The 12,935-nt window shown below is 42.5% G+C and overlaps 1 protein-coding gene across 4 annotated transcripts in view; it reads left to right on the plus strand.

The window, feature by feature from the left end:
- Positions 1-1,113: 1,113 nt before the first annotated feature.
- The window catches only part of Gkap1 (G kinase anchoring protein 1), a 53,360-nt gene continuing 41,538 nt past the window's right edge, over positions 1,114-12,935 (plus strand). For 3 of the 4 annotated variants that reach the window (XM_042696221.1, XM_042696224.1, XM_042696223.1), the window contains exons 1-4: positions 1,114-1,192; positions 1,559-1,683; positions 11,346-11,596; positions 12,563-12,706. In XM_042696221.1, the coding sequence (XP_042552155.1) occupies positions 11,381-11,596; positions 12,563-12,706 (360 nt within the window). In that variant the 5' untranslated portion in view covers positions 1,114-1,192; positions 1,559-1,683; positions 11,346-11,380. The remainder of the gene's footprint in view (positions 1,193-1,558; positions 1,684-11,345; positions 11,597-12,562; positions 12,707-12,935) is intronic. The other variant, XM_042696222.1, reaches the window with a different exon arrangement.

The raw sequence follows: 12,935 nt of genomic DNA on the forward strand, positions 1-12,935 counted from the left end.
ATGCTGAGTGTTTTGACCCTCACAGCACTCCTTGTATTATTCATATGGCACCTAATATGGTTTGTCTCTTATAACTATTTAATCTTTCTCTTATTCCTTACTCTTTTAGGGCAAAGATAACATCTTCAACTCCCCTCTGCAACCCTATAGCATCTTACCCATGGGTAAAAGGAAGCCTAGTGTGTGTGTCAAAGTGATTTGCGACGATCATGTCACAGTGGAATCAGAATTGGAGCCAGTTCCAGTTCTGGGTTCCAACTCTGCCAATAGCTGTCATTACCTATGAGGTTTCGGGAAAGGGTAAGTCACTGAAATTTGGTTTGCATGACTGCACCAAAATTACCTGATTGATTGGGGGTCAACTGGAAAGCTCGGCTTACAGAGAACGGGAGTCATCATTTCCCCCGGCGAGATCGGTTGCGGTCTGGCTACTCCAGTCTTAACTTAGAGCATCCCTGTGCTCCAAGGGAGGTCATCCCTGAGTTGCTGGGAACCCAGGCTGCTAGAGTCCCACAATCCCATCCACTTCCCCGGCCTCCTCACTGGCAGGTGACTGCCTTGAGCAGCTCGGGGCTTGTGTGGGGGGGGGGGTGGCTTTGCAGCCCTGTTCTCCCCCTTTGAAAGAGCCCTTGTCTTCCCTGTGACCCCCAGGTCCGCCTCGCAGCCGCCTACGGAAAATGTTTGGACCCTGCCCGGCCCCCGTAGCTCCTCTTCTCCAGCAGGTGGTTCTGGTCCTCTCGCTCCTCTACCCCCCCCCCCCCCCGACACCCCCCCCCTCAGGTCGGGGCGCTCACGTCACCTGCGGACCTCTCCTCAGCGCTGCCGTCAAAACCCACCGGGAAAATAAACAAACCTCCTCGGCGCGCGCGCGCGCGGCTGCTGCGCCAGGCCCCGCCCCCGGCCCCGCCCCCGCCGCCGCCGCCCCCGCCGGCGGCCTCCCGCCCACCGCTCGCTCCCCGCCCCTCGCCGCAGCCCGCGGCCGCACTCCTCGCCGTCCGTCGCTTCGGCCCGTTAGTGCCCGCTGCCCGCCCGCGACCCGCCGCGCGACCCCGGACCCCACGAGCCCGCCTCGCCCCACCCCCCACCCCCGACCCTTGACCCAGACCCGTCCCAACGCCCAGTGCAGCGCCTGGCAGCGGTGGCGGGGGAGACGGAGCGCTGAGGAGAGCCGAGCCCGCGGCCGGGAGGCCCGGTGAGTCGCGGAGGCGGGCCCACCTCACGGGGGCTCGGCTCTCGCGGCCCTCAGCCCGGCCGCGGCCACTCGGTCGTGCTCCCCGCCGTCCCCCGGGCCTCGGATAGCGGCCACTCGGCCTGAAGCGACGGCCCCAGCCGGCCGGAGCGGCTCCTCAGAAAGGGCCGCGGCCTCTGGGGGCGGCAGGGAGGGACCCGCGCCCGACCTCAGGCCCGGGCGCCTCCCGAGACCCCGCGGGGGGCCCCCCCCCCCGGCCGCCCGGTGACAGGTGCCAGCGCCGCCTCCGCCACCGCCACCGCCACCGCCGGGCGCTTGGAAATTTCTAGAGCGCTGGGAATTTCTGACGCGTTGTTTGCTGCCTTGCAGGTGGCGAGGGCGCTTCTCCGCCCGGGAGTGGGACGCCGCGGTCCCCGGCTCTTCTCCAGATAGTTTGCTGAGAAGTTTGGGCAGAGCAGCCGCAGGGTGAGGCTTGGCGTTGGTTCCTCAATGAGGTATGCGCCCGGACTCTGCCGCGGGACCCCTCTGCCCGCCGCCCGCCACGGCGGGGCCGGCGCGCACCGCTTCCTTTGCCTGCTGTTGTTCCGTGGAACGGTCTTGTAAACTGTTGTGATCTCAAACACGTAGAGTGCTGTAAATATTGGGCAGTCATGCCTCCTCACTTAAAACATTCGGAACTAGGTTTTTCTTCTCCCCCAGGCCATGCATGTGTGTGTATAGACACATGTTTCACGTATACATATCTTTCATTTATACGTAGATCCATATATCTTCATACAGTGTGCGTTGTGTGTTTGTACCGGGCCTTGAATTCAGGGCCCGGGTTGCTATATCCCTTAGCTTTTTCTCTCAGTGCTGGTGCTCGACCACTTGAGCTCTACAGCCTCATTTCGAGCTTTTTGGAGGTAAGAGTCTCAGAAACTTGTCTCTCCCGGGCTGGTTTTTTGAACCTTGATCCTCAGCTCTCAGCCCTCTGAGTAGGCATGAGCCACCACCATCCTGAAAGACAGTGAGTGGCTTTTTTTTTTTTTTCCTACACCATTCATTAAGGTAAGTTTTTATAGGAAATGGCTTGTGACTGTAACCAGAATTATTTTGTTAATAAATTTGACTTGTAGACATACAAATATTTCAGAAACCTCATAACGAAGTAAAATATTGTATGTGAAAGTTAGGGAAATATATATATATATATTTCCTCAACAAGCTCTGCCACTAAAATTGTCAAGTAGCCAAATTCTATTTAATGAAACAAATTTTTGTTATTTCCCGTAGAAGGGATTGAATTCAAAGCCTTTCATGGCTGGCTCCCACCATTTGAGCCACTCTTCCAGTCCCATTCACTTTTTGTTGTTGCTGTTGGTCTTGGGGCTTGAGCTCTGGGCCACGGCGCTGACCGGGATCTCTTCAGCTCAAGGCTAGCACTCCGCCACTTGAGCCACAGTGGCACTTCAGTTTTCTGGTGGTTAATTGGAGAAAAGAGTCTCACAGACTTTCCTGCCTGGGCTGGCTTTGAAACATGATCCTCAGATCTGAGCCTTCTCAGTAGTTAGGATTACAGGCTTGAGCCACCTGCACCCAGCCCCATTCACTTTTTGTTGGTTATTTTGGAGGTAGAGTATCCAGGATAGCCTTTCCTGCTAGGACTGGTCAAACTTTGATTTTTCAGATCTCCACTCCCTAAGTAGCTAGGATTATAAGCCTCTGTCTTGAGATATTCTTGAGATCACCTTGTCATCAAAGGTCTTTTACCTATATAATACTAATCTGGTAACTTCTAGCACTACAGAGTAAAATGACAGTTTTATGCAAAAATTAATTTCCTTTGTTCATGAGAGAATCCTGTTAGTACCTGTTTGTTAATTTTGTTTAGCTTTTTCAACCCACAGAAATAAGAGAATAATATGTGGAAAAAATGGAGATTGGGCATGCCATTAAGTTCACAGTGTTTTCAGTGAATATATTGCAAGTAAAGTTTTAGTATATACTGCCCACTGTAAGTTGTAATCCTTAGTTGATTTCTAAGTGGTTTGTGTGTGTCTGTGTGTTTGGCTTTTTTGTGCTGTTCCTTGGGCTTGAACTTGGCCCGGGCACTGTCCCTAAGCTTTTTTGCTCAAGGCTAGCACTCTACTATTTAAGCTGCAGCTTCGCTTCCAGGTTTTTGTATTCTATTTTTTTTTTTATTCTTTTTTTTTTTTTTTTTGGGTCTGGTTGTGGGGCCTGAACTCTGGGCCTGGGCGCTGTCCCTCAGCTCTTCAGCTCAAGGCTAGCGCTCTACCGCTTGAGCCACAACGCCACTTCCGGCTTTTTTCTTTTTGCTTATGTGGTGCTGAGGAATTGAACCCAGGGCCTCATGCATGCAAGGCAAGCGCTCTACCACTGAGCCACCTTCCCAGCCCCGCTTCCAGGTTTTTGGTGGTTAATTGGAAATAAGAATTTCACAGAATTTACTTCCTAGGCTGGCTTCAAACCACAATCCTCTTGAGTAGCTAGGATTATAGGCAAGAGCCAACAATGCCTGTCTGGAACCTTCATTTTTAAGAATACAGTGAAAGATTCTGGTCAGTTGTGTTATTTGAGGAATAGAACAGAAAATAATTTTTTGTTCAATAAATGGTAAATCAGTGATAATGAGTGCCATTTCATTTTATGCTTTTAGTTTTTTTTATACTGCATGGGGATTTGAACCCAAGCTTTGCATATACAGTGCAAGAGCTCCACAACTGAATCTACATATGACTCCAACTTCTCAGTTTATTAAAAAACATCTGATTACACTTCAAAAAGGCACCACTAGATATGGTTGCAGATGCTTGAAGTCTCATTCTGGATGCTGAGGCAGGAGGATTTTGAGTTTGAGGCCATTCTGGACTGCTAGAGAATTCAAGGCCAGTGTAGGCTTTGTAGTGAGATCCAGTACCTCACCTATTGGCATTTACATTGTACTAATTTTTTTCAGGCTAATATATATTTATTATTGTGGTCCCCTTGACTGAGATCTATCCTGTCTTCAGTGAGGTAATCTAGGTGGGGGAGGAAGCCATAATGGTGGTGGTCTTTGATAGAAATCAAAAGAACCAATCAATTAGAAGTCCTGCATGTGGTTTAGTCCATTACTTTTTAGAAACCATCAATTTAAGTATGCCATGCACTCTTATTCTTTTACGTCATTTTTCTTTCTCTCTCTCTCTCTCTTTTTTTTTTGGCACTAGGGATTGAATATAGGGCCTTAACAAGTGCTCTACCACTTGAGCTATACCTTCAACATTTTTTGTTTTTATTTTATTTTTTTTTTTATTTTTTATTGTTTTTGTTCCGGTCATGGGGCCTGAACTCTGGGCCTGGGCACTGTCCCTCAGCTCTTCAGCTCAAGGCTAGTGCTCTCCCACTTGAGCCACAGCGCTACTTCCGGCTTTTTTCTTTTTTGCTTATGTGATGCTGAGGAATCGAACCCAGGGCCTCATGAAAGCAAGGCAAGCACTCTACCACTGAGCCACCTTCCCAGCCCTGTTTTTATTTTGATTTTGAGAGAAGGTTTCTATAACTTTCTGGGATAGCTCAGTACCATCTCCTGCCTCTGCCTCACAGGTAGCTGAGATTACTGGCATGTGCCAGTACTCGTGGTCTAAATCAGCACTTTAAAATTTATACATAAATTTCATAATACATACATAAATTTGCTATCTAAACAAAAGTAGTTATGTTGATGGTTGGTAGAATGTCACTTAGGATAAACAGCTTTGAACTGTTAATAATTATTGTTAATCTACATTGATAATATGGGAATAGAGATTGATCTGTGGTACACTTTACATTTTTGTTTTTCTCCTCCTAGAATACATGTGCAGTGCATAGTTATCTATGTACCTGGAGAATATCACATCTCAAAACCACAACTAACTTTGATAAATTTATCTTTATGTGTCAAATCCTGGAGTATTTTGTGAGGTATAGAAAGAAGAAGCCCTGTTCATCGTCTTGAAATTAGAACCCTAGGGGCCAGGCACAACAATAAAGAGATAATGTTAATAAAGCCCATTTAATAATAGAAGTAATTAAATACAAAGTGTGGAAATTGTTTTACAGAAGAGGGAATGATTAAGTTCAGTTCAGACAGTGATTCATAGAGATGACTAGCCAAGGAGCAGGGTTTTCAGAAGTGAATTGAAGTCTTCAGTGGAAGGGGAAGGGCATTGTAAAACAGGAACAAGTAAACTAGTAATGAGTTCACAAAATTCCACTTGGTTTTCCTGGAGTACATATAAACTTGAAAAGTCTGATTTCATTAAACTTTTTAACACCACTGCACTAGCAAGTGTACAGAAATCAATAGTTTTTACAATGGTAATCATTAATATAAAATACAATAGAATAATAAAAACTACATTTATATAATGAGTTGGCTGCATATTTGTAATTACAGGCTTTTTATGTGTTTCTTTGAAATAATCACCTGAAAAATTTTAAAATTAATTTCTTTTTATTGTTATTATAAAGATGATGTATAGTTTTGTTTACTTTTTATATTAGCTTTGAAATTTTGCATTTTAGAAAACAAATTATTGAATTTTTTTGTTTTTGTGGAGCAGGGAATAAAATCCAGGGTATTGTGCCTGTTCAGCAGATGTTCTACCACCAAACTACACCCCCAGCACCGAAATTATTTTCAAAAGGAGGCTCATAGGGAAGAGAGGGAAGAATGCAAAATAATTGTTATATTTCTTGACCAGAAACATGATTTATGTAGTATTTTAGTACTATATATGTGCCTCCTTAATATACATGAGGTATAGCCGGGTGCTGGTGGCTCATGCCTGTAATCCTAGCTACTCAGGAGGTTGAGATCTGAGAGGATCATGGTTAAAGCCAGCCTGGGCAGGAAAAGTCTTATTGCCAATAAAACACTAGAAAACCAGAAGTGGCACTGTGACTCAAGTGGTAGAGTGCTTGCCTTGAGCTTAAGAGCACAGGGACAGCTCCCAAGCCCAGAGTTCAAGCCCCATGACTGACAAATAAAATTAAAAAAATACACACACACACACACACACACACACACGCACACGCATATATATATATATATATACACACACATACATACATGGGGCACCAAATTTAGACCAAGTAATTTAGTGGCAGTCCATTATACTTCCATTTATATTGTATGCTGTAATTATAGTTTCTGAGTATGTATAAATGAACAGATTAAGTATCTGAATTTTAGAGACCAAGTATGTTTGAAAGAATGGGAAAGCAGAAGGAAAGGACCTGTATTTGATGCTATTTATCCTTATACCTCTAATATATGACTGGATTGAAGGTGCAGAAGTTTAGGGCAGAAGACTAAAGGAATATTACCCTAGCTAAGTCCTTTATATGTTTTATTATTAGTTATATTTGTAGGGGGGGATATTGCATCAGATGCTCTGCCATTTAAGGGACACTTGTAATCCTTTTTGCTTTGGGTTACTTTTTAGATAGGATTTCACAATTTTGTCATTGGCTGGCCTTGACTAGGAGTCTCTTAACTCAGGCATCCCTTGCATCTGGGATCACATGAGTGCACCATTATGACTGGCTTATTTTCTGAGTTAGAGGTCTTAACTAACTCTTTGCCTGGGTTGGCCTCAGATGGAGATCCTCTAGATCTCTTCCTCTCAAATTGCTGAGATTACAGGAGTGAGCCACCATGCCTGGCATAAAGTAGTATTTTCAAAAATCTGATGTCTTGCAAGGTTTTAAAAAAAGGCACGAAGGAGTTCTTGGATTGTGAAAGTCCATGAGATTCTTATCTCCAATTCACCACCACTGTGCTCCTTAGATCTCAGCCTCCAGAGTAGCTAGGGTTACAGATATGAGCTACTGGCGCGCTGGCTATGTTTTTTGTTTGTTTTTGGTCGGCCGTGGGGCTTGAACTCTGGGCCTGGGCGCTGTCCCTCAGCTCTTCAGCTCAAGGCAAGCGCTCTACCACTTGAGCTACAGCGCCACTTCCGGTTTTCTGGTGGTTTATTGGAGATAGGAGTCTCACGTTCTCTCCTGACTGGGCTGGCTTTGAACCGCGATCCTCAGATCTCAGCCTCCTGAGTAGCTAGGATTACAGGCGTGAACCACCAGCGCCTGGCTGTGTTTTTTGTTTGTTTGTTTGTTTGTTTGCTAGCTAATACTGAGATTTGAACTCCAGATGTCATGCTCAGTAGGCAAGCACTCTATCACTTTTCTCAACCCTCTTTTTATAGCCTTAACTGTGTTTAAAGAGCAGAAGTTGTGAAGTTATCCGTATAGTATAGATAAGATGCATTTTCATTCTTTGTATGCAAGTATCCTATTTTCTCAACACCATTTGTTGAAGAGACTTTCTTTTTCCTGTTGTGGAGTCTTGATATTATTTTAGATAACGAGGATTTGTTTCAGGGTTCTTAATTCTGTTACATTGGCTTGTATGTCAGTCTTTATGCTATTTGCTATTTTTATTTTTATTTTTTTGTCGGTCATAGGGCTTGAACTCTGGGCCTGGGTGCTGTACCTGAGCTCTTCAACTCAAGGCAAGCCCTCTACTACTTGAGCCACAGTGCCACTTCCAGTTTTCTGGTAGTTTATTGAAGATAAGAGTCTTATGGACTTTATTGCCCAGGCTGACTTTGAACCTTGATCCTCAGATCTCAGTCTCCTGAGTAGCTAGGATTACAGGCATCCAGCTGAAACTTTTTTCTTTTATGTCAAATATTAAAGGATTAGTTTCTAGATGGGTTGGATGTTGGTTTGGGTTTCAAAACATTTTTTGCAATGGAATCAAATATACTTAATTACATTCCAAATTCATTGTGCCAGATCCTGTACCTCTGAGGATGTTTTAGACATTTATGAACATTTAATGCATGCAAGACACATTTCAATCAAATAATAGAATACTCACAGATGGTTATTTTGATGTGCTTATGCTGTACCACTTACTGTGCTTAGCATTTTACATATATTGTTTTATTCAGATTTCACAACTCAGTGGACCTATTTTACAGGGGAAATAGTAGTTCGTGGTAAGTAATAAATTGGGTTTAATTAAAATTGGAAGGAGAGCTATAAGTGTCTATATAGAACTGGATGGAAGCCAGGTACTGGTGGCTCACACCTGTAATCCTAGCTACTTGGGAGACTGATCTGAGGATCACAGTTCAAAGCCAACGTGGGCAGGAAAGTCAAGGAATCCCCAACTAACTACCAGAAAAGCTGAAGAGGCATTGTGGCTCAAAGTGGTAGAGTTATATATAGCAAGTGGCTTGTGGCTTAAAGTGATAGAGTGATAGCCTTGAGTAAAAGAGTTTAGGGATGGCTGGGAAGGTGGCTCAGTGGTAGAGTGCTTGCTTGCCTTGCATGCCTGAGGCCCTGGGTTCGATTCCCCAGCACCACATAAGCAAAAAGAAAAAAGTGGAAGTGGCGCTGTGGCTCAAGTGGTAGAGCGCTAGCCTTGAGCTGAAGAGCTGAGGGACAGCACCCAGGCCCAGAGTTCAGGCCCCATGACCGGACCCCAAAAAAAAAAAAAAAAGAGTTTAGGGACAGTGCCCAGGCTCTGAGTTCAAACCCCATGATCCCCCCTCCCCCCAAAAAAAGAACTGATGGAAAGAAATAAATACTGCATTTAAAAAATAGTATACAGAGAATATAAAACAATGTACGGTATTAGGACAGACACTAAATGTTGATATAAAACTTCAAAGTCCTTTTCAGTATTTCTAAGAAGAAAGTTATGCTTGATTCATTGTATATAAATTTTAAGTATCAAATTTGTCTATGAAATAACAGTTCCTGATGTAGACTAGATGATTTCTTCATATTGAGTGTGTCTTAAAATTTTGTTTGTATGAGTAGGTAATAAAAACAAACCATTTTGTTGTCTTAAGTATTCAGTAATTTTTAACTGTTGAAATTCTTTTTAAAAATCTAAAAGCTTAGCCAAGCACTGGTGATTCACACCTTTAATCTTAGTACTCAGAAGGCCAAGATCTGAGGATTATGGTTCAAAGCAGCCCAGTTTGTCAATCTCTTATTTCCAATTAACCACCAAAAAAGTAGTGGTGTGGCACTCAAGTGGTAGAACCAACCTTAATCCAGAAAGCTTAGGGACAGCATTCAGGCCCCTAAGTCCAAACCTAGTACTGGCGCACGCGCGCGCACGCACGCACACACACACACACTCCCCCTCCCCTCCCCTCTCATAAAGCTCTTTATCAAAAATGTAAAACAAAATTTCTTGTAGTAAAATGAAAGGATTTCAAATTCAGTTGGATTTTCTGACTTAAAGCATTTCAAAATAATGATTAAGCCCTAGTAGAAAGTATATTTGTTGTTTTTAGAGTTATTTTGCAGCTAGATTTTATGCTACCACAAGAGCATGATGCTGACAAATATGGTGGAAATACTAATAGAAATTTAAGGTCATGGCTTAGAACTTTGTTAACCAGGAGATTTTGGGCTCCCCTACTTCTGACATTCTGTTCTTTCTACTGTGTGCCTTGCTCTTTTGGGCACCAGGAATATTAATTTTCTCACAGTTCCTCTGGCCTACGGCCCTGTGGTGATGGCAGCAGTGTATTTCTGGAGGTGGAACACTTGCCTGGTCACAGCTGCAGAGCAGCATGTGCAGGAGCTACTCGTAGACAAGTACTAGGGGAAGTTCCTTGCATCAGGTGACTAGACTAGAGGCAGTGACTTATTCAGGGTTTTCCTGGTTTCTGAAGGCCGGAAAGAAACTTTGAGGTCATATCGTCAAGGAATCTCTACCTTATGCAACTGAAAGAAAATGTTTGTTGCCTTTGGTGAGATGTTTTAGAGTAGACATTTAACACATTCATGACAACCTAAATACAAAATCTGTAATTTGGAAAATCAGTCTCCTATGATGGAAAAGAATATGTCACAAGCCAAATTATACTTCAGTAACAACCTGACAAATCCCAAAACCATTTCTTTCTTGCTCAAGCTACATCAGTTAGTAAAGGGCTTGTTCATTGTAGTTTCAGAATTCTCTCAGATAGGCCTAATAGAGACCCCCATCTCAACATATTCTTTCATAATCACAAAAGCAAAGAAAGACAAACATAGCAAACCACTGACTTTGAAAGCTTTTTAAAGTTGTTTATCACTGGGTAAAGTAAGTCATGTGGTCATTTCTGCTTTCAACTGAGAGTGATACTTCAGGGAAGGATAAAGAGTATTTCCAAACAGTAATGGTGCTACCACTTGCAGTTTATAATCCCAACAGTTAAATCTAGTGGTAGTTGAACAGCTGTGTAAGATTAGCAAAGGAGTAAGTTATACAAAATTCAGGATAATATTACCTCCAGTAATATGCTTGGAATGGTACTAGGCACATGGACTAGTGAACTGAATGTAGGAAGTGATTTTGAAGAATTTTTGTTACAGAAATTTAAACTCTGTTTAAATTGTTAATTCACAGTCTGTCAAATTTTGAATATAAGAATGCTTATCTCTACTTACAAAATTTTTTCTGGGAAGTTAAGAGATACACATGATGTTGAACTAAGGATCTTTTTGTATGCAATGGAAAATGCATATCTCCATATTTTTCCTGTAAGTATGTATAATACAGAAGTAGTTAAAGAAGAGGAAAATCATACAGAAAAACATATTGATAAGTATTGCAGTAGTTAACTGGGAAAAATCAATATCACTTTTATTTTGAATAATTTTATAATGTTAAGTTATAAAGTATGTTACTGCCAATGGAACTTTGAGTATGCATGCATCCAAATACTACTGTATCTGATGTCAGGAGAAATAGGCTTTATAAACAGGGTGTAGTGGTACATGTCTGTAATCTCAAGTACTTGGGAGGTGGAGTAGTCCAAGGCATGAAACCCTATCTAAACCAGACTGGTAGAGGAAAGAGCAGATGAAATGGGGAGAATGATGAAAGAAGGGATCAAGATACACTATACATATAAATGTTAAATTATAACCCCCTTGTACAATCACTTGAAGATAAGAAATAAAAATATTAAAAAGCAAAGGACTGGTGGGTTAGTGAAGTGGTAAGCATGCCGCCCTAAGTTGAACCTCTTGTACCACCAAAAAAGTGGTTTTTATATAAAGGTATTTCTACTAAGCATGTCTATTCATATGTCTCCTTATCTTCCTCCTACAGAACTTAATAGAAGTATTTTAAAAGAATACTCTACCATGGCCTCAGCAGTCATTAGCTCTGTTCTCACCACTGCTTCTCGTTTTGCCCTGTTACAAGTAGACAGTGGCAGTGGTTCTGATTCTGAGCCTGGAAAAGGCAAAGGTCGTAATACTGGAAAGTCTCAAACTCTGGGAAACAAATCAACTACAAATGAGAAAAAGAGAGAGAAAAGAAGAAAAAAGAAGGAACAGCAACAGAGTGAAGCAAATGAGGTAGCAATTATAATTATGTTGTCTGCTTTCCTGTTAACATCATAGCAAGAACTATCTTGTTCACCCACATATTCATTGTATCTGGTCCATAGGTACTCAGTATTACTTGAATGAAGGGATAAAAATGTATGGTACTTAAAAGTCAAATGTAGTAGAGAATATTTTTGAAAATGTCTTATTTTGTTTACTATAGAAGCTTGTGTCTTCATTCTAAAAAGTTTAAAATAGACTGGCAATGGTGATAACACACCATGTAATCCCAGCAGTCAGAAACTAAGGTAGGAGGATTGTGAGTTTCAGGGTAGCCTGGGCTGCATAGAAAAGTGCTATTCCTCTAAAACCAAAAGAATAAAATGGAAAAGGAAAAAGAGGAGAAGAGAGAAGAAAAGGGAGAAGGGGAAGGTAAATGGATGGGAGGAAGGAAGAAGAGGGAAAAGGACAGAAAGTGACAGCAAAGGAGAGTAGGAAAGGGGAAAGAAGAGTTTAAAAAAACAAGCTTGGGGGCTGGGAAGGTGGCTCAGTGGTAGAGCACTTGCTTTGTATGCATGAGGCCCTGGGTTCGATTCCTCAGTACCACATAAGCAAAAAAGAAAAAAGCTGGAAGTGGCGCTGTGGCTCAAGTGGTAGAGCGCTAGCCTTGAGCTGAAGAGCTGAGGGACAGCGCCCAGGCCCAGAGTTCAGGCCCCACGACCGGACCACCCCCCCCCCCCAAAAAAAAAAAAAAGCTTGGCACAATGATAAAACACTTATAGTTCTAGTTATTTAGGAGACCGAAGTGGGACAGGTACATTTGAGCCCAAGTGTTCAAGGCCAGCCTCAGAAATATTGTAAGATTCTGTTCTCAAAATTAATAAAAAACAAAAACTTCAAACCTATTTTAGGTACCTAAGTCAGCAAAATATTTTAAAAATACCAATTTTAACAAATCATTAGATTTATTAACTGAATTTTTAATATGTTTTATAGCTCAGGAATCTAGCTTTTAAGAAAATTCCCCAAAAATCCTCTCATGCCATTTGTAATGCTCAACATGAGCTTTCATCGTCAAACCCAGGACAGAAGGAGTCACGAGAAGAAAACTGGCAAGAGTGGAGACAAAGAGATGAACAGGTACAGCTAAGTAAAGTTGCTCTCCTTTGTTGCTCAGTGAGTTGATGGATTTTTCAGATAGTAGAGCATTCAAATCCATGTCACCACTATTCTGAGGAGCAATTTGTAAGGAGTATTTTGTAAATGCTCCTCAGTTTGTATTGAATAATTCAATTTTTTAATCTAGAAAATCACCTTCTACATTGATTATTTACATTGATTTTGGCAATTTAAAGAAGTTGTAAGTAGT

The sequence above is a fragment of the Dipodomys spectabilis genome, unplaced genomic scaffold, assembly GCF_019054845.1.
Source record: "Dipodomys spectabilis isolate Male_0828 unplaced genomic scaffold, ASM1905484v1 ptg000204l, whole genome shotgun sequence".
Taxonomy (NCBI): Eukaryota; Metazoa; Chordata; class Mammalia; order Rodentia; family Heteromyidae; genus Dipodomys; species Dipodomys spectabilis.